Here is a 20,271-nt window from a genome sequence, read left to right as displayed (position 1 = left end):
AACTTCCACACCCGCTCTGCCAGTCAGTCCCAGCGGCAATCCTATGTTCTCCTTGCTTTCTCCGCATCCACTACCACCGCCTCTTTCATCTCATGCCCACCGTGGACACCGACTCTGACAACGATCCCGATTACGTTCCGCCAGACGGCAATGGTAAGCATTACGCTTTCTCTCGCGCACCCGTGTCGCTCACGCCGCGTGCCTGCAGGCGACGAGCACGGTTCAGACGTAGACGCACCCGCGCCCAAACGCGCTCGAACCGATACCGCACCGGAGGCTACGTCCTCGGTCGACACAGTTAACGAGAAGTGCGTCCACCTTCCACGCTTCCCGCCCCCCCCTCCTGACTTGCCCAGATCAGAACTGGCGCTGAAGTCTATGCCGCGTTCAAAGCGTCCTTGAACGCCCCGAGCTCCCAGATAGCGCAGGCCTCCGCTTCGCGCGAGGTTGTCAAGATCGTCAAACGCTATAGGTTCGCAGGAGAAGAGACTACGTATGTGCTTCCATTCTCTGGTTGCCATCGTCTTAATTCCCGTTTCCCCGCCTTTATCGCGCTTTCTCATACGTCCATGCAGAGAGGTGGTCGAGGTGCCCGCGGATTCGGAAGAGGCAAGGAAATGGCCGCTCTGGATACCTTCGGATGACGCGCACGGCAGCAGTACCCCTGGCCCATCCAAGGACGACACGACCACAGAGTCCGCTGCCGCCATCGCCTCCAGCAGTCCCGCAGCATCCGCAAGCACCAGCGCGAAGACTCTGGGAAAGCGACCAGGTCCGCGGAAAGCTAAAGGCAAGCTCGCTGACGTTCCCGCGAAGAAGGAGCCTGTCAAGAAGCTCACCACGCTCGATAAATCCGCCATGGACTGGCGTGCGCATGTCCAAGGCGGAGCGTCGGCGGAGATGAAAGACGAGCTGGAGGCTAACAGACGCGGTGGCGGCTTTCTCGAGAAGGTGGAGTTCCTGCAGCGCGTCGAAGCACGTAAAGAGGAAGTGCTCGACGCGAACAAGGGGAAGCGCAGGAGATGATCACCTCGCGAAGTCAGCCTGTATCGTTTCTTCCCTATCCGACTTGTACACTATCATGTATGATCATGCGGGTTATCCATAGGTTGTACGTACCATCGAGATACTTCAAAACAGCATGTATATACAAGACTCCCGAACAAAGTGAGATCACAGATACATGGGCGTCGCTAGAGTACGGGAGCCAGCGCCACGCATCGACAACTGCAGATAGATAGTATGCAACTATGTATCCCTTTACACGACTCCCAAAACAACCGTTGCCCTCAGGCTGACCTCCCTTCCCGCAGGTATGATCACAGGGGCAGGCTGACCGTTTGCATCAACCTCCAGGTACTCCTCTGTCCTCAGCGAGCTCGACTTCCAGCCCCAGCTTTGACTGACCGAGAACACATCAGGTGCGCTCGTGAATCGCGTCAAACTCGCCCCCGTCGCGCTTGCACATGCGATGGTGAAGTAAGCGCTGACCGCAGGACGAGGATCGCGGTACGGTTGCGGTGGGGTCACCGGGGGGGCCGTGGCTGGTAGAGAGACGGGCGACGCGACCGTGATCGACCCCACACTAGTCGAAGAAGTGTGGAGGGTTGTGGATGAGCGAGAGAAGGCGGGGGCTGCGGGAAGAGCAGCCGCTATGGGCGACCCTGGAGCGACTGGGGTAGCCGGGGTAGGGGGCCCGCTCGGCCTAAGTGGTGAACGCGGGATAGACAGCCCGCTCATTGCAGAGGGAGGACGCGGGCTCGAGACGGATGATGACGGGCCTCGACCCCGGACGCTCCTGTCCCGTGGGGGCGGAGACAGCATGCCGGCAGTAGGGGCAGAAGACGGGGGTATCGGGTCCACCGTGGACTGCCGGTGGAGGTATATGCCGAGCTGAACACCCTTCTTGCGTACGACCTGGACGTAGACGTTGTACAAGCTGCCGGCGTACCAGACAGTGTGAGAATGCAGACGGCTCTTCTCTTTCAGTGCGTCAACGTCCCAGAACTCCACCGCGAATCGGAAGGGCGGGTGGGCCGTCCACCTGGCCTCGGGATCCACCGGTGCAGACAGGGGTGAGCTGGATGAGGCAAACGCAGTGGCAGGCCGACGGGCCTGTTCGAGTCCAAAGAAGTTGGCCTCGGTGGCCAAGGGTGTGCTCCTCTTTCCACTCCCATATTGAGGATCAAACAGCTGATCCATCGAGGCGCCTTCAAGACCGGTGCTATCACCCAAACGGAGGGAAGAGTCGCCGGGAACAGGGTAGAATGCCTTCAAGGACTCGTCTGGATGTGATGCCAGCTGCTCGATGTTAGCAGTCGCTGTACCAAGGCCTAACTCCTTCGTAGCGTTTGTTGGTGAGAGCGAAGGCGATGCGGAACCTGCAGGTCTATGAGTTATCTTGTGATATAACGTCGACTGATTCCATAGAGCGGCCTGTAGGGTTGCAAGTGGCACGAACGGCTTGCCAGTCGAGCGTGAAACATCCTTCGAGATGCTCATCAGGTCGTCCAAATGCTGGAATCCAACGATCGTAAGCAAATCCCTTACCAAGATGGTGGTGAAAGCGTACGTACCATATTGGCGTAGTAGATGCCCTCAGTGAAAAGCCGTCCAAACTCGAGTTCCTCGAGTTCTTCCGATTCTCCTGAGCCGTCCATAGCGCTAGCCGCCCTCCTCATCTCGACCACATTTTTTGCCATCTCATACCGCTCCTTTTCGCCCCTTACGAATAGCGCATCGGAGGAGATGATGCCCCGTATCCAACGAGCGCTGAGCCCGCCCCTCCGCCATACCACCGGTGCGACTGGCTGTGGGTTAGAGCCCCCTACCCTGCCACCAGACCTAGAATTAGCCGTCTCCGGAGGCGCAGAAGCTGGCCTGTCGCCCGCCCACTGAACGTGATGCGGAGAAGGGGACCAAGGGACCTTCTGGTCCGTTCCTCCTCTCTCGGCCGTATCTGACACGATGGCCTGCTCCTCGTATCGCAGTATGTCGACGCCCCAGCGAGTCAGCCAACACGCCGCGGCTTCTCCAACCTTGTCCGATACTGCGCCGTAATAATAGCACGGCTCTGTAGGCTGAGCATGGAGCATGTCTTGGGACTTTGCCTTCTGGAAGGTGCTATTCCCCTCGCTCTCGCTGTCAGATTCGGCGTCCGAGTCTGGCGTGCCGTGGTTGTGAGTGTGTTTGGCGGTTTCTCTCTTGGCGCTACTCGAGGAAGTTGTTGCGGCATCCTTGCCCACCTCACGTTTGTGCTGAGATTCTGTAGAGCGGTCGATAGACTCGTAAGAGATGTCGTCTTCTTTGATGAGCTCCGCGACATCTTCTAAGCCTGCTGCGGCTCCGATCTCCTGGTCCATGCCAATGCTAGCGATCTCGGGAGTACCAGGCGGCCCGATCCCGTGACCAATAGCAAAGTTGAGGTAGCGGACGGCAGTGTGAGGTCCGATGGTACGAACGATGGCAGACAACGCTTGGGATGCGACGGAGGGTATAGAGAGATACACAGCAGTAGCGAGCAGCGAAAGCAAGAATCGAGGAGTGGCAGGATGGTGGCCAGCAGGTAAAGTCAGTGATGAAGATATGTCGAGGGCAGGAGGGAGCGGGCTAGCATTTGAACAGTCGGATCCAGTTGAGGCGAACGCAGGGGTGAGAGGGTGAGAAGCGGTGGGTATCATAGAAGAGGGTATCCAAAGCGGCGGACCGCCGCCGTATAGTCGAGCAATGCATACTCTGTTCTCAGAAGTCAGTCGCCAGAATATCTACAGAATGGGTTGTGCCGCGGAATACGCACTCGAAAGCTGCAAGTAGAGCAACAAGTCAGTTGAGTCCGATTGACTGCGCAGCAGAAGACCGAGGTAAAGCGCTCAAGCAGATTGGCGAAGCCTTACGCTGATGTCATTTTTCATTCTGACAACACTGTGCATCCGGCACGAGCACTAGACGACAGTACTGTGTGCGTGGACAGACCTGGCCGAACTGTGGACAATTGCGAGATATCCATTACTCACCTGCTCGTGTGATATTGGGATCGTCAAACACTATGTCAATGTAATCTGGTCTCATCCGGTAGCTAGACGACTTCGACTCGCTGAAGCCTGAAGTGAATAGCGATTGGAAGAAGCCCTATTGGTAATGAGACCATCATCAGACAAATGCCGTGAAGTATGAGGCATACCGCTTGAATGAGAATCACTCTGTGCAGCCTGTAGATGGCATGCCAAGACCCAGATATTCGGAGCGCAACATCAGCTGTCTTGCGTTGCAGGAAAGATGCATAGAGATGCGATTGCAGGTCATTTGGGGACGGACGAGTAGGACTGTTCGGAGCAGAAGTCATTACATGTGGGTAGAGAGGCAACGTTGAGCGTTCGAGAATTATTGAGTCGGGGTGATGGGAAGAACGGAGATGGGAGTATGGCCGAGATTCCAGGGAGAAAGTTGTCAAATCCGACATGTGTCCTGGTATCAGTTAAGCAAGCTCGGCAAGACTAGATGGACGAGGATTCGTAGATCTCATAAGACACAAGCAGCGCGTTTCTTATAGTAGTAGATGCCAATGCGAGACAGTCGTCCTCGACGGATGCGACGAACTTGAACACGACCGCCTCGTGTGCCGCCTCGACGCTCGGCTCGCCCACCTCCCAAACTCAGTAGCAATCGGCGTCCGGCCCGAACAGCGTCTCCGCCGCGTATCGCGACTCGGACGCCTCCCGCAGTGCTGACCTTGACTGCTTTGACATTTACTGCATCGGCGACGACAACCCTCAGGCTACTCCAGCCAACTCGATACAGACCTTCGTAATGGCCTACGCACAACCTCATCCCCGGCTCTCTGTGCTTTCCAACTCCTCGCTCTCGTCCGCCGAGCATCTTTCACCAGCATCATCTTCCCGCTTCTCCTTGCCCTCTGCGCCTTCAATCAACACCACGAGTGGCCCGAAGTCAGGAGCACGCCCCAACATCTACGATAGGCCTCTGAACAAGACGCGCACCGCAGAGGTTTCCTCTGCTGCCTTTGCGTTCCTATTCTCGGAAATCGTGCAGTATACGCAGAAGCGGGTCAGTGGTATCAATGATCTCGAACGCAGGTCCGTTTGCTTGATGGTATGGCATTCGTTCCTAACGTCTGGCTGACAATAATATGCAACCGGTAGACTGAACACTCTTGGATATCGGATTGGCACCCGTGTCCTCGAACTCATGGCCTGGAGGAACGAGTCCGCGTCCAAGGCCCCAAAACGCGAGACTCGTTTCCTCCCCGCGCTCATGTCAATCCATACGCATGTATGGAGAGCAGTGTTTGGAAAGCCCGCTGATGCCATTGAGAAGAGCGTCGAAAACGCGGATGAGTGTACATCCTGCTTTCCTTGTTGATGGGAAACCGCTGCTCATATATTGCGTTGCCTCAGACATGATCATCGACAACGACCCGCCGATCACACGCAACATATCTGTCCCACGAGACATGAGCTCGCTCAGCTGCTCCTCATTCACTGCCGGCATCGTGGAGGCTGTCCTAGACGGTCTGGGCTTCGTACGTCATTCGCTCTCTACCATCCAGCATCGCCTAGACTCATCTGACTTGCAGTCAGCGCGCGTCACGGCGCACAACACCCCCACAGAGCAATATCCAAACCGAACTACCATCCTGATAAAGCTCGAGAAGTCGGTCCTCGAGCGAGAGGAGGCCTTGAAAACCTAGTCCCGCCTCGGGCGGGCTCGCTTGTGCTAGTAGTATTCATCCTCAAGCATCCATCCCCGTCAACCTGCGGAGTGCCTTTGCTGGTTTCTCGAAAGGTGTGGTTTTGACTGCGCCACCCCTAGTGGCGGGATCCTAGAGGAATGGTATCGCACGCGGATACATTGGGGGCTTTTCACTCGCTCTTACCACCACGGCTGGAAGGGATCTCATCGTCTAGACCCTAGATTCCGCACCATTTGATGTACCTATGTATTTGCGCCACAACGAAAAGGGGTGCGGGGGTTCTCGCGTGCAATGTCCAAAGCTCGATGCGTTCCTGTTGCCATTGTGGAGGCCTAGACCTTGTCCGCCCTTAATTAGATTCTTCCACAATCCGTCTGTCCTCGTCATGAAACTTTTTCCCTTCTTGTCCGACTACATTCTCAACCGCACATTCAGCTTATCCCTTAGCCCCAGTGGCCTGTGCAGAAGTGCCGGCGTATCCTGCGCAACAGTTTGCCAACCATCCACGATCGATGCAGTCTCCTTCTCCTTGCCTTTGGCAAAAGCGGGAACGGCCTCGTCATGAGGGTAGGAGGCTCGTGGACTGTCGTCATGGCTTACTAGAGTCTAGAGACGTAGCGAACCCGGAGCGAGACAAAACGCGGAGTCGGCCCCAGGCTGGCGGTGGTTGACAGAACGTAGAGAATGTGATGGACAGCAGGCCGATCATACTGCGTGGCAGAGAAGGGAACTGCAAGATGAAACAAAATCTGCGGGCAGCACCGATATATAAGGCACCGACAACAAAGTTAGCTAACTTGGAGATACTGGTGAATCATAGTTCACGTTCAGCGCTCAGCGCGCAACTAGCTCTAAAGCTTCGCTGTAACAGCGCGCTGCCAGAAATGGCGGTCACGTGCTGCCAAAACGCCTCGCAGTTGCAGACTCACGGGCTCTTTACTATCCCTCCACTATGTACCTTGCACTTGTCCCTGTATCGAGTCTCGGTTCAGGAAAATATCTTGGCTTCATCGCCGCCCACGGTCTATACGCCTTTTACAGCCCAGATCATACAAGGATCCAGACGCCATCGAAGCACCCTGGGCTCATATTGACCCTCTCGAGGGTTGATATTGTTTCACAATGCTACGTCGCATAGAAAGGTGCCAAAATCTTTGTCATGTTCACATACGGAGGTGGGTGCGCCGAGCTCTAAGGTCACGGAGGGAACGAAAAGAAGGGGCGCTCCGTTTCTTCCTGATCCGTTTGGGCGTCCAATTTACCTTATCATGCTGTGCCTCTGATAGCCACAATCGAACGGTGTACAAGTGCATCCTCTTGTGCGCAGTACCATACCGGAACTTCACAGGTTTCCTCATTAAGTCGCGCGTGTCCTAGTAGGTGAGTTCAGTTGGCTTATTTGGATGTGCTATATAAACATGCCACCTTGAAGATTCCGCAATCGATCAGTGAACCTTGAACTCAAAAGTTGCTCACGAACAGCGACTTGTGGTCTGTCTCAAGCTTCGCGGTCGTTCCAGGTGAGCTTCAGACTTCTGTACAGGCATTGCGGCAGTTCCGAAGCGTATGCCCGAATACTGCCTTTGGACATCGCACACTTTACAGGGCCATCGGCTCGTCTAGACTTTGTCCTTATGTGTCCGATCCCCTGACGCCCGAATGTGGCTTGAGCTCCAGACCCATCGCCCGATGTGGCCGCTCTTCGTGACAGCGCCTGCCCGACGCAAAGCGTGGGGTACCAGTGTCTCGAGCCGGTGTTCTCGCGCTTCGTAACAACAACAACAGCCGGGTGGAGTATACTGCGGCACGTCTGTCATCCACGCATGGCAATTCGGCGATGTCCCTTCTGCGCCCAGTGCCTCACGCCACGTTCGGGGACTTTGGGTGTGGTCTGGACCCGATAATAAAGACTTGTGCACGAAGAGCTAGCCCCTCCGGGCAGACTTTGCATTTTCCGGTCACGCTGATGCGAGCGATGATTGAGCGCCGACATGCTCGTTCCAGGCCGTGCCCCAGCACATATATCCATCTAATATCTCTGCGTAGGAGCGCCATATCTCAGTATCCCCCGTTCCCAATCCACCAACACCATTGCTCCTGTTCCCGACCGTGATCAGCCTTACCACTATCCCAAGAGCAAAGAAATTTCTCCGCTATGGTCCGGATACACACATTGAATATCGAGCCCGCTGTCGTCAACTCCTCGTGTGCGTGGGCATCTGACTATGAAGAGCTACGAGACCTCTATGATTCCCCCTACACTGGCGCGGTGATTACTCGTACCGCGACGTTCAACGGATTTAGCGAAGACGCATCTAATACGGTGCGTGGACGTGATTATCCGGCATCGTCTTACTCCAATGCTGATATGGTACTACAGGTGGCCCTTGCCAAGTCAACAGTGTCATCCATCAACTCTTACGGTTACTCTCCCCATCCACTCTCGAAATATCTCGAATGGATCTACACCATCCTCACTACGCCTATGCTCGACGGGAGCCCGCCTACGAAACCGGTCATCATCAGCATTACTGCATCCACGCCAACCGTCCTGACAGAGATGGTCGAGAACATCCAGACCCTCCGCAAGAAGCTCCGAGCTTCGTACTCCGCCTCTGTCTTCGGCGATTTCGCCCCTTCTAGTCCTGGTCAGGCGAGGCGCAGCTCAGCGGGAGCGTCTTCTAGTAATCAAACGCCGACTGCCTTCGTGCCGGATCCTGCCACGCTCGTGGGTATCGAACTGAACACGTCATGTCCCAACATCAAGGACGCGCCTCCCCCATCCTACAACTTCCAGTTCCTCCTTCCCCACCTGGATGTTCTGTCGTCAGCATTCTATGCGGATTCTACATTGACGATCGGCCTGAAGCTTCCGCCGTACCTGTACCAAACACGCTTTGTTGAGGTCGTCCGCTTCTTGCACACATACACGCGCGAAGTCCGAACCGCAACGTTCTTCAGGGGCTCCGGCAATAATCACGCACAACCCAACCAGCACGTGTCGCGCTTTCTGAACCCGTTCGCCTACCTGGCATGCACGAACACCCTCGGCAACTGTTTGCTCTTTGCAGAAGACCCGCTGACAAACCCCTCCGGGACCTCCGCAGACCCCGAGAGGCCCTCCGCTGACAGCATGGAAACCGACGAGTCCACCTCGCCAGCTCGCTTCTCCTCGCCCTCTAGCCCCCCATCTCCCTCGTCGACTGGCAGCACGCCCCCGCCGCACCCACCTTCGCCCTCGACAACGCCCTCGCTCTTCGCGCTCCCCACGCCCCTAGGCGGACTAGGGGGCGACGCCCTCCACCCAATCGCGCTTGGGAACGTCTATTCCTTCGCGCGACTGCTCGCGGCCCATCCAGACCCAGCGATGCGGCGCATCCGCATCATTGGCATCGGCGGTGTCACGTCGGCCGCTGCGGCCGCGCGCATGCGCCAGGCCGGAGCCTCGGTCGTCGGGTGCGCAACGCTGCTGGGGCGAGAAGGTGTCCGGGCGTTCGAGATCCTGGCCGGGCACGCCGAGTCGTAACGCCTAATTCTCATCGGCCGACAGTGCCGTACTCATCACCTTACTCCAGATCCCGTGTGCTGCCTGAGTGGATGATTCGTGCCGGTCGCCCGTTGTGTGCGTATGTGGATGTATGCTGCAGCAGGATCCTCTCGCGTGTCTCTGAATCGCCGATCGTTTGTGGAGCTGTGGTTCATGATTGTGGTATGGATCTCGCTCAAACGTTGGGAACTCGCATGAGATTGTATAACCAAGGTAGTCGTATGTACGCGGTATATGGAACAAAGATGCTGGAACCGAGACACACCTAGTAATAAATACGTATACAGTAAGGGAAACGATCGGTCTACACCGATCCGAGACAGAGTCTGCTATAGCTACATCAAGAGTAAGACACGAGAGGAGAGGGGATGGTCCTAGGCAAGAATGTACTTGGAAGCTCGAACCATTAGTCCCGAGCAAGCTTTGCCATCAACGCAGAGACGAGAGGCTTGGAGAGGGAAGCATAGAGAGATAGTCAATGTAGAGGAGGAAGACGAGGGATGACTCAGACTGGATGGGGAAGGGGAGGGGAGAGCAAGGGGCACGAGGGAAGGGGAAGAGGAGACGAGGGATGATAGTGAAGCTGAGACTCGGAGATGTGAAGGGGGACGAGAGAAGAGGGGACGAGATGAATTGCAACGACTCGGAGAAATCGAACGAGTCCGTGATATCACCTGACCCAGTCCAGCGACTAGATCCGCCTACTGCATCCAGTCCTGCGCACCCAAGTCGTTGTTCTGCGCGAACTCAGGCCAGACGTCAATACCCTCGGAGCCAGCGATGTAACCCGCAGGAGCGTGCGTGAGGTCTACCTGCTCGTAGCCTTGGATGCGGTTCGGATAGAACGACCATGAGTTGACATCGGCAGACATGTGGAGCGTAGGTCCATCGACGGAATAACTGTGGTCGTAAGGGATGTCCTGCGGGAACGCAGGGGTCTCGATGATGACGGGGCCATCGAAGCCGAAGCCGGATTGAACCGACATGTTCACGATCGCGGAGTAGTCCGCGTGGTCGTGGACGAAGGCCCCATCATGGTAGCCCTCTGGGACGCCTGCGGGCGTCAGATACGGGAGACCACCAGGCGTGTACAGATCGGACAGGGCAAGACTGCCCTGTGGGTACGACGGAAAGGTGGCGCAAGCTGGAATCTGGAGCTGGGACGAGTAGGTGGGGTAGCTCGCGTCCTCTGAGACGTCGGGAAGGGGTACGATGTTGAGGACCGGAGCCTGTGCGTAGACGTTACACGATGCAAGAGGACGATCGGAGAAGATGGAGCGTACCTGAACAGTGTCGGTGATGAGGTCCAAGGGACTAAGGGGATTAGCCTGGTCCGTGATGGAGAGGTTAGCCAAGTCGGGGAGGTCCGAAGGCGAGGCGGGGGGGAGGAGAGGGCTACGGAAGGGCGTCTCGCCAGACGAAGAGGAGCCGGCAGCAGACGGAGGGGTCGGGGGAACCCAGGTCTTGACGTCGAAGACCCCGGTGGTGTACCGGTCTGAAGGATCCTGGGCCAGGCCAACGATGGGCTCCTGCCTGACCTTCGCGTCGAAATTCTTAGCGGCCTCCTTGATGTCCCCCCCGTTGTAGGCGGTGTTGGCAATGACGGCGACGCGCTGCGCGGTGACGACGTCCTGACGCTTCACATTGCGCTTCTGCCTCGGCGCATCACGAGCTTTGGGCGAGAAGCGATAGTTTGGATGCTTCATCTTGTGCTCGCGCGCACGCCGCTTCGCCTCCTCCACGTAGGGTGCCCGCTCCTCGGGACCCATCTTCTTCCAGAGCTCGCCGAAGATCTTGGAGATGATGCGGTGGTCACTCTCGACGCCAGCGTCCGTGAAATCGGCACACTTCGACATGCGGAAGATAATGAAGGCATTGGGAGGTCGAGGGATGTACTCAGGGTCCTTGTGGCGACGCGACGTCGAAGAACGCGTCTTATGAGGCTTCGGGGAGGGGGAGCGCGTAGAAGCGGGCGAAGTGGCGCGAGAAGGTACTGAGGTATCCGAGGAGAAGATGGAGTCATTAGGAGACGGAGGGGGCGGGGAGTGGGAGGGAGACGGAGAGGGGGACGTAGATGAAGTACTGTGCCACTCGGGTGGCACAGCCGAGGGCGCCGGGAGACTGTCGCCGGAGACATTGCCTGAGCTGGCCTGAGCCCCAGGCACGCTTGAGGGGACGAGGGTGGGTCCTGCAGCGTAAGCAAGTAACTGTCAGTATGAAAAAGCCTAAAGTGAATGAGCAGCGTACCCATGTGAGATTGGGTGCGAGTGGAAGCGATGTGCGCGTTGGAGCGAACCATTGTTGCGATGAGGAGAATGAGGGCTATGAGGAGGATGCGTGGAAGAGGAGGTGCGTTGTGGCAATGGGTTTGGTGGAAAGAAAGGACGTCCATAGCCCGTTGTTTTATAGTCTGGAGGACCGTACACTCAAAAGACCGATGTGATAGCGTGAAAGGATTTTCGGCGCCTGCAGCGAGATCTGTCGTAGACGTACCCCACGCTAAGATCACGTCGTGGCAGCCTCGATGCGGCATCTGCCCAGTGACGTGCGTCCTATCGCGGACTAGTCTCCCCAGGCCGGAAACGCGTCCCTGGGGCTCTCGTTCCCGTTTAGGCGATCAATAGCACCATGGCACCATTGTCCCGCGCAGAGGCTCGTCGCAAACAGTGCTCAGAGTATGGCATTCCGAATCGCGCTGTAGTACACAGCGACTAGATGTACTTCACGCAAGCGGTCTTATGCGCCTAAGAAATCATTCGATCTGTGTAGAGGGATGGTCAGTCCTAACGACATAGCCAGACAAGCCGTGAACGTCACACTCGCCCGTCATCGTTCAGTCCTGCGTTGATCCGGGCCGCACCTCGGACACAGGTGTTACGCGCGACGAGACAGCTTATACGCTTCGCCATTGCAAACATGAACCAACCGTGTATCAGAATGATTGTGCGTTCGCTGCCCGACATCTTCGTCACAAGTCCGTGCCCAGTCGGAATTCCGGAGCGACCCAACTCGATGGTTGTCTGGAAATGCTCCAGGGTCGTAGTACACGTTGCAGAGCGTAGATCATGATAGAGGGGAAGCTGGGATTGCCGGGTGGCACACTAGGAGCGGCAGCGCGGTCGTGGGCAGGAACAGAAAAGCGCGGCCACCGTCACTGCGACTCCGTGCCCGAATCCGGCAAGTGACGCGTCCGCTCTTCATCTTGGACACCGGACTTGATCTTAGCGTGGGGTGTTACTTTCAGTGACCCCAACCAAAAGGGTGACATCACGCCCGTGGAAAACCCTTCGCTAAGATCACCTACAGGCAGTGGGCTGGACTTCTCGGGCGCTTCTGGCGGAAGCTAAGGTCACTGCAACCTACAGTTGCATTGCACGCGATCCTTGCTCGTAACTTGCCAAAAGCGCACCCGCTCATCGGCCCACAATTTACGCGACAGCGAAAACGGTGACGGAGTCGTCGGAGACGTGGAGATGGTGCATATGCAGGTACTTTATCGGCGAGTTGACCACCAGAATCCTTAGTGTCTTGAGGAACATCATCAAAGTTGGACCGTTCCTTCTGGGTACAGAGATTGCGGTGAGGCTCATAATTCTCATTCACATATGCGCTTTTGTGCAACAGTTACTGCAAGCTGTAGTGAAGAACTTGTTCCGTGCAAGGACAATTTGTCGGTCGGGTTCCCATCCGTGTTCAGACCATTTATGTTCAGCACAAAATACGTGCTTCTCTTGGGACGCCGCAGAACAAATACGGCGTCGCCATCAGAACTTCAAGCAAGCCAAAAGGCACCTCCCGAGATGCTCGGATACAGTCTCCGCCGCCGCCTGCAGGCCGTCTAACACCCGCACAGCATGCACCGGGCGGGCCCGCGACGGGATCCACGCGGACGGGCTGCCACGACGTGATATTATCTAGGGGTGATCTGAGTACAATGTGATCTTACGGAGGGGTGCCTTCTTAATGAAGGGCGCCCGGCGCGGCGCAATCGGATCGGTGACGTGCACGTGACTATAAAGGCAAAGTCAAGCATACACAAGAAGGCCGCAGCTCGACACGATAGGTCTCGATAGCGAACAGGGGTTCCGCACTGACCGTTCAGGAATTTGTAAACGGGCCCTGAGGCTAGTCGTGTGATGCCGACCTCGGACGCTCCGAAACTGCACCAGGTCGGAGGCTCATGCACTAATGCCCCTGGAAGCGGGGCTGCGCGCCAGTGACGGAGGCCATCAGGTTTTTTTGGCGACAAGTGTCAAGAGTGCTGCGGTAGCGTTCTGGGCATGAGCGATCTATCGGCGGCGGCGAGCCTGGCATGCGTTCGTTCGTTGACGCAGCGGTCAAGAATGTCTTCTATTCGCCTTTGTTACAACTAGCGCTCATCTCTTTGTTTGTCTTCTCGGGATCGACGTGCAAAGTCGCGATGTGGGCATTCGCAGGAACCGCAACGAGGATCGGCAGGCATATCTGTCGATGGATGTCATGAACTTGAATTATGAGAATGATGAGTGCGAGCATTCAAGAAGAATCTCTCCATCGTGTTCAACGCTACTCCAAGTCAGGGCGCTCACGTCGACCTCCAGACCCAATCAATACGTGTGTTCATATGTCCGAGTCCTTGATGTATCACCGTCAATTTTATGCACGGAACAGTGCGCACATTGGCCACCCCAAAAGACGTCTGTCAATGGATACGCATGCCGCTACTAAGACGGTTGAACAAGCTGTCCGGGTGACTAGCGAATCCCTAAAACGAGCCGTCCGTTGAATGCTCACTACCCATCACACATTCAAACGCTCTGCTTACATGGAATCACTCCCCAGTACCCATGAGGCCACACTTTTGGTCTTCAATGATGCTCTCACCTCCTCCTCTCTGACTCCTTGTACGTTTTACCACGATCTAGCTTTCGTCGAATGATAACTCACTAGAAGACGTGACCCTCCAGAAGACATGTTCCTTTCGGGTATATGTGCAGGTCTTCAGGAAGCATTCGTCCGTGCAGGTGACACTCTTGCCGTTGCTCAGTGGGATGACGACGCGGAGCGGGCGCCCTCCTGGCTGCCGGCGTTCCGACTTCCACTTTTGTGCAGGTTTGCACGTGAGGAGTACCAGAAGTCCGTGATGTGCCTGGGGAGGAGCGGGAAGGACCCGGAGGACCGGGGAGATGCTCCAAAGGCATACATCATGTTGTTGCAGACTCCGGAATGCGTTCTCCTTCTCTCCGTCGTCGTCTTACTCGACAACGTCCCCCCTTCCTCCCTCTGCGCGAAATTCTGCGGAGACCCTCTATACCGGCGACAATCAACGCCGGACACTTGCCGTCGCCTCGCACGATATAACGACCGGACGGCGCTAGGCCGCTAGTGCGTTGCCCATCGCAGAGACAGTACAGCCCTGGTCTCTTAACAGCACCACGACGCTCTCCACGCCAGAACCCTTCCCCACCTGTCGTTCTTATCTTCGTCAAGTCCGCGGGATAACCCTCACAAACTACCATGACGCTCTCGGAGACGTTACTCCCTCAACCGCCTTCTTTCCAGAAGAAGAAGGCCTATGAGATTCACAAGGTGCTCGGCGTCGGCACTTTCGGCAAGGTCATGGTACGTCGCTGTCCAGTCCGCTGAGCGTTCTACCAGAGCACTGATTGCCGTCCTGCGTATATTCGTCTGCCTGTCGCCCGACGCCGTCAAAATCGCTGTCTGCCATGTCGCATGATCGCATCTGCTGCGTCTTGGACGCTCGTGCGCCGCCGCATAGCGCGCGACTTGGCACGTCCCTCCTGGCCAAGTGCACGTCGCGCTTCGGGGAGCAGCAGCCGCAGATGACGCGGACGTACCCCCAGGCAGTAAACCCTCCGCTTCTCGCACCAGCTCTAGTCACAACCTCAGCCCTTCATCCTACCTCTCCAACTTCAACAAATCCTCGAAGAGCAGCACCCACTCAAGCGAGGGGAGCCTCACCGTCGAGGTCGCGCTCAAGGTCATTCCCAAGAAGAAAGTCAAGGGCAATGAGAGCAGCGTCTGGAGCGAGATGGAGGTCCTGCGCGGGCTTGAGCATCCCAACATTGTGAGCAACACTTTCGGTCGACGCCTACAATTACGTCATTTCTGGCGATTGTGCTGACATCCTTGTTGTCTAGGTCAAGTTCTACGAATGGTTCGAGTCGCGTTCAAAGTACTACCTCACGTTCGAGCTTGCCCAGGGCGGAGAGCTGTTCGAACGGATAACGAAGAGGGGGAAGTTCACAGAATCAGATGCAGTACAGGTCGTTCAGTTAGTATCCCCCTTCCAGGGATCTGTGCCTTTGAAAAGACTCTCCCTCGGGTACGCTGACCGCACATCTTGTTGCGCAGGTCAATATTGTCGGGCGTGAAGTATCTCCATGATCATGATATCGTTCACCGTGACCTCAAGTGAGTACCTGGCTTGCGCGCTAGGAAGGTCGCGTAATAACAGTTTCTCTGCCACAGACCGGAAAACATTCTGTACCGGACACCTGACGAACACTCTGACATCGTGATAGCAGATTTCGGCATGTGAGTATCGTAGTCCTGCACCGTCTTGGCTTGGTGTGTTGACTTACATGGTATCCAGCGCGAAACACCTGCACTCGCCAGAGGAGCAGTTGCACTCCCTTGCCGGCAGTTTCGGTTACGTCGCTCCAGAGGTACTCAACAAGACAGGTCACGGCAAGGCTGTCGATATCTGGTCAACAGGGTGAGTGTCTGGGTCGTAGATCTTCGCCATTGAGAACGCTCATATCTAATGGTTCGACTACGCAGGATTATCACATACGTCATGCTGTGCGGTTACTCGCCCTTCCGATCTGACGATGTGAAGGAGCTCATCCGTGAGACGACGGAAGCGAAGATCGAGTTCCATGAGCGGTACTGGAGTAACGTGTCCGACGAAGCCAAGGACTTCGTCAAGACGCTGCTCAACCCCGATCCAGCCAAACGCCCCACAGCGGCAGAGGCACTCCAGCACAAGGTTGGCTATTCATCTATCTCTCTCAGTATTTGCGCCGCTAACCTTGCCTCTCAGTGGCTAACCTCGCACCAACCCTCGGACGAACACGACATCGGCACCGGTCTCCGCGAGCACTTCGACCCTCGCGCGCGCTGGCGCGCCGCCATCGCCGGCGCACGTGCTCTCCACCGTTTCAATTCCTCCTCCTCCCGCACCAGTGGCACCAGCGGGAGCAGCGGCGGCTGGCGTACCGGATCCATCGCCGTTGACAGCGACAGCGACGACGACAACGGTCACGGGCACCCGCACCTGGCAGGTGCTTCGTCGGGCTCGCGCGAGGAGAACCACTCCGAGAGCGAGTACGTCAAGGTCACCGCCCCAGAGGACTCCGAGTCTGAGCACTCTTCGGTCTCGCCGCTCAGACGCGGCACGGTCGATGCCCCGCATGCGGCGCACGAGCTCAGGCACGAACAGCAGGCCGATGCGCACGAACCCCTGCACGAGCGGGTGCCGACCCCGCTGCACGCCCAAGCCCCCGCTGCGCATGCGCAGGAAGGTGAGGGGTCGTTGCCGCAAGCTGCAGAACCTCAGCACGAGGAGGAACCCGAGGGAGGGCGGGAGACTCCCGAGCTGCGGATGCCTGGGTCGTTTGACGTGCATGTGGACCACCACCACCATCTCCACCAGTGGGAGGGCGGACTCCTGGGATTGCTCAAGAAGATACACATCAGGCAATGATGCATACGCCGCTGCATCTTCTCGCGCCTTTTGTGGGCGGATGAGCGACGTTTCTGCACGGACTGCACTTACTGATGTCGGACCCTTCGATTATTCGTTTATCCTAAAGACACATGTTGTGTGTTGTAGATTGTGGGAGAGGGCACGGCTTCGGGCCGTAGTGTGTAGTGTGCGTGCAGTCCGTGGATGGCTGGATAGATGTCCGATTCGCTTGGTTTGCCTCATGTCGCGCACACTCGGTGCAGCCTGGACCTCTGTATACACACCATCCTAGTATAACCATGAGAGTTGTATCATATGGATATACCCTTGGTAATACCGTGCCCGATGTCGAGTTGCCAGAAATTCTGAGAGCGTCAGTCGTAGCGCACTCATTGGTCTGAACAATCCAAGAGCGACATACGAGGAGTCTCATACTCGGATCCATCCGCGACAGCTCTCCGTATTGCACATACACTCTCTTGCCCCTTCCGGTCTTGTCCGAGGCCGCTTGCTGTGGTTTTTCTGGGCCTCTAGAGCAGCATTCGGATCATAATCGATCGTCAGTTCGGTGCGAGGTGGGATATCTTCTGTGGCGACAAATGCCAAGAAAGGTTGTTTGAGCTAAACGTCCAAGAGAACCCTCAGCAAATTTGTGGATGACTCTGGAATATAGGAGCGAACTTCGGGTATGGTGTCCCAAACGACCGGGACGACTCGCATATTAGGCTCGCAGGAATGGCTGCGACAGGACGCTGTCAGTGAGGTGGAGAGGCTGAAAGTCACAACTGAAGGTCTACCCACTTCACAAACCTGGTCCAGTTTCCTGAAGATATGATATGTTCAGCGTGTACGCTCACAAGAACAAGCATAGCCTCAACTCACCGTGTGCATATCCATCGACAGAGTATCTTCCTGCGGACTGGTCTTCGTCATCGTCGTCATCGCCCTCATGAACGTCGAGATCGAAGATGTACGACTTGCGTCCATCACCCAGTGCGTGACGCTGTTCTGCAATCTCGCGAGTTCTGCGCATGCATTCATTCATCAGGGAGATATTTGCGGCGAGGACTGAGTTCGCACTGACATCAGCTCCCTGAGGTCTGTCTCGTCAGCAAGATATTGGAGCCCGAATGTGGAGACTAACCCAGTGTATACACCGATGACTTTACCTCTTGGGACGGGGACGGTTGCTCTCGCTCCCCATCCGTGGCTCTGTGTCAAGAATATCTCAATGGGCACGTCTCTGGGGAGCTGGGCGACACGGTTGTGGCATCTCTCATCGCAGGTGCAATTCTACAGACCTGTCAGAACGCTCGATCAGTAAGTGTCAACAAAGTAGCACTTACTTCGTTACACTCTATCACTTCCAAACCCATTCCGAGAGGCAGTTTAAAATTGAACAGCTTCTGCCTCAACACATGAGCAATGATAGCGCGCGAGGTGCCTTTGAGAACGTCCAACCTTTTTGTTGTAGGCAAAGATCCCATGACCATCATCTGTCTGCAACCCCGAGGGCTTCTGACACTCGCAGTCATCGGCGTCCAGACAACGTCTTTCGCATTCGCAACTGAGCAAGAATTCCCGTCGGTGTTCTGCCGAGCTCACACCATCAGCTCTAGAGGAACATGTTGCGGGTCAGTAATAATCGAGAATACGCTGCGTAGGATTGCCAGTCACCGAACATATCGCCGTTCGAGGTATTGGAAGTCTGGAACAAGAGGGGGGACCTCCTCGTAGCTGATGTCGTTCACGAAGGTAACAGGGGCGGCACCGTTCAGGCTCTCCGCCCATTTCTTCTCCAGCGGCCTGCGACGTTTTGTTTCCCGTGGCGGCGCACGCCTTCCTGTTTTCTTCTCCTCCTCTGAGTCCGGCGCCGGAGATGACGACGGCAGTCTTCGGAAAGATCGTTTTGGGAGGGGCTTTATCGGCCTTTGCGACGGTCCCGACGACGAGGCCCCTGATCCCGGTGTTTTCGATTTCTCTCTTGACGCCTCCCTGGAGGACTGCGCGACAGACGCGCTTCTGGAAGTCAATGTCTTAGATGCCGTGTGACTGTTGTTACGAACAGGTTTCAGCCGTTTCAGTTGCCCATCGAAGTCGATAGGTTGGCGCGGGTCTCCACGGATATACAGCTTCTTGAGTTCCTCGTACCCTCGCGCGCGTTCGATCGTCCGATTCTCGTGCAGCATGTGCCAATCTTCGACGTTTATCGCAATCGCAGGACTTGCCTTTGCCTTCTCCATCCGTTTCGCAGTTTGTTTCCGCTCCCATTTGTCAATGAGCTCTTCGAGGTCTTCTCGCGGGTGTTCCCACGTCGTGTTCGTGCCATCGTTGCGTTTCCACCCTTCTCCCCATTTTACCTATAGGTAGGCGAGTATGAATATCCAGCATGACACAATAGCAATCGACGCCAGAACCTCATATCTATGAAGCAATGTAAGCGGCTATATTACAAGCCAAGCATTGGCCTGTACCTCTTTTGACCGAAAGCGTCTATGCTCTCTCCGACAACCCCGTCAACGACCCATTCCCGATCTGTGTCGCCCCAGTCTTCTTCCGGCGAAGGAGACGGCAGATACTCATGCTCTGACATGTCTGGTCCGTCACTGGACGACTTTCCATAAGGATTTACGGCTCTACGAACGTCCGTAGATTTCTAGGCGGGGTTTGAAACAGTCTCTGGATCTTGGGCGCTAAACAGGCGGCATGTTCTGCTCATCATCAGCACGTGACTGGAGTGGCTTATGTCATGTCTGTATTTGGCATGCAGTTCGCTTTGTCATGATGGCTCCTTCCTTTCTCGTGGTCACGGCACCGTATGCCGAGGTCTACGGACTGTCTACGGCCTGTTACTATCGCGACCCCAGTGTTCGGACGACAAGGCGCCCACCGCATGATTCCTTTGATCTATGTACCTTCCTATCCTCCGATAACATTCATTTTTTGCATGCAAGCAGTCACATATAAAATTATGCTGCATGCCAAAGATGAGATATATTGGAGAAGAAATGAGTGTTAGAGAGGGGGGTATACAGGGCTGACCCCATTGTTCGGACGATTCTCCGCGCAGAAGGTCACGAATCGTCACGCTTGCCGAGCCCTGCCGGCCTTCGGGAATGTCCGTCATCCAACTTGATGAGCCTTAGCCGAGCAGCCTAACCAGGTCGGAGAGTGAAAATGTGGCTGCACTGTCACGCCCTCGAGGGCCAAGTCTTGTTTCTCCCATTTGTGCACCAGTGAAGGCTTCGGAGAATTGAGTCCTGGGTATCATGGGTGTGTATGAGTACGTCTGAGAAACATGAAAGGAAGCGCCCGAGGAGGAGC

The 20,271-nt window shown here is 56.1% G+C and overlaps 7 protein-coding genes across 7 annotated transcripts; 4 read left to right on the top strand and 3 right to left on the bottom strand.

Annotated features, from left to right (window-relative positions):
* Nucleotides 1-92: 92 nt before the first annotated feature.
* On the top strand, nt 93-1,026 carry DICSQDRAFT_172989 (uncharacterized protein; the record flags this gene model as incomplete). The annotated part of the gene is made up of 4 exons (XM_007368775.1): nt 93-153; nt 209-308; nt 362-493; nt 576-1,026. The coding sequence occupies 4 exons, from the start codon at nt 93-95 to the stop codon at nt 1,024-1,026; spliced, it is 744 nt and encodes a 247-aa protein (XP_007368837.1).
* A 234-nt stretch (nt 1,027-1,260) lies between these two features.
* DICSQDRAFT_172988 (uncharacterized protein) lies at nt 1,261-3,680 on the bottom strand (the record flags this gene model as incomplete). The annotated part of the gene is made up of 2 exons (XM_007368774.1): nt 1,261-2,517; nt 2,577-3,680. 2 exons carry the CDS (start codon nt 3,678-3,680, stop codon nt 1,261-1,263), a joined length of 2,361 nt encoding a protein of 786 aa, XP_007368836.1.
* A 1,126-nt stretch (nt 3,681-4,806) lies between these two features.
* On the top strand, nt 4,807-5,919 carry DICSQDRAFT_182565 (TRAPP complex subunit trs31; the record flags this gene model as incomplete). The annotated part of the gene is made up of 4 exons (XM_007368773.1): nt 4,807-5,093; nt 5,160-5,356; nt 5,415-5,539; nt 5,594-5,919. The coding sequence occupies 4 exons, from the start codon at nt 4,807-4,809 to the stop codon at nt 5,705-5,707; spliced, it is 723 nt and encodes a 240-aa protein (XP_007368835.1). The 3' UTR covers nt 5,708-5,919.
* A 1,946-nt stretch (nt 5,920-7,865) lies between these two features.
* On the top strand, nt 7,866-9,215 carry DICSQDRAFT_36335 (FMN-linked oxidoreductase; the record flags this gene model as incomplete). The annotated part of the gene is made up of 5 exons (XM_007368772.1): nt 7,866-8,033; nt 8,091-8,314; nt 8,396-8,648; nt 8,706-8,857; nt 8,921-9,215. Coding segments are annotated over 5 exons (1,092 nt in total), but the record flags the coding sequence as incomplete, so codon positions are not given.
* Nucleotides 9,216-10,930: 1,715 nt separating this feature from the next.
* DICSQDRAFT_40774 (HMG-box) lies at nt 10,931-11,149 on the bottom strand (the record flags this gene model as incomplete). Its single annotated transcript, XM_007368771.1, has 1 exon — nt 10,931-11,149. A coding segment is annotated over one exon (219 nt), but the record flags the coding sequence as incomplete, so codon positions are not given.
* Nucleotides 11,150-14,518: 3,369 nt separating this feature from the next.
* Nucleotides 14,519-17,305, top strand: DICSQDRAFT_139401 (Pkinase-domain-containing protein). Its single transcript, XM_007368770.1, has 8 exons — nt 14,519-14,858; nt 15,016-15,324; nt 15,398-15,531; nt 15,612-15,671; nt 15,729-15,794; nt 15,853-15,975; nt 16,041-16,248; nt 16,303-17,305. The coding sequence occupies exons 1-8, from the start codon at nt 14,754-14,756 to the stop codon at nt 16,963-16,965; spliced, it is 1,668 nt and encodes a 555-aa protein (XP_007368832.1). The 5' UTR covers nt 14,519-14,753; the 3' UTR covers nt 16,966-17,305.
* Nucleotides 17,306-17,376: 71 nt separating this feature from the next.
* On the bottom strand, nt 17,377-19,540 carry DICSQDRAFT_110205 (SET domain-containing protein; the record flags this gene model as incomplete). Its single annotated transcript, XM_007368769.1, has 11 exons — nt 17,377-17,568; nt 17,629-17,686; nt 17,749-17,770; nt 17,830-17,972; nt 18,032-18,040; nt 18,092-18,240; nt 18,294-18,353; nt 18,409-18,562; nt 18,625-19,307; nt 19,365-19,371; nt 19,422-19,540. 11 exons carry the CDS (start codon nt 19,538-19,540, stop codon nt 17,377-17,379), a joined length of 1,596 nt encoding a protein of 531 aa, XP_007368831.1.
* Nucleotides 19,541-20,271: the final 731 nt, after the last annotated feature.

Source organism: Dichomitus squalens (assembly GCF_000275845.1).
Source record: "Dichomitus squalens LYAD-421 SS1 unplaced genomic scaffold DICSQscaffold_39, whole genome shotgun sequence".
Lineage (NCBI taxonomy): Eukaryota > Fungi > Basidiomycota > Agaricomycetes > Polyporales > Polyporaceae > Dichomitus > Dichomitus squalens.
The sequence above is the reverse complement of the archived record's forward strand: the minus strand, read 5'-3'. Positions and strand labels throughout refer to the sequence as shown.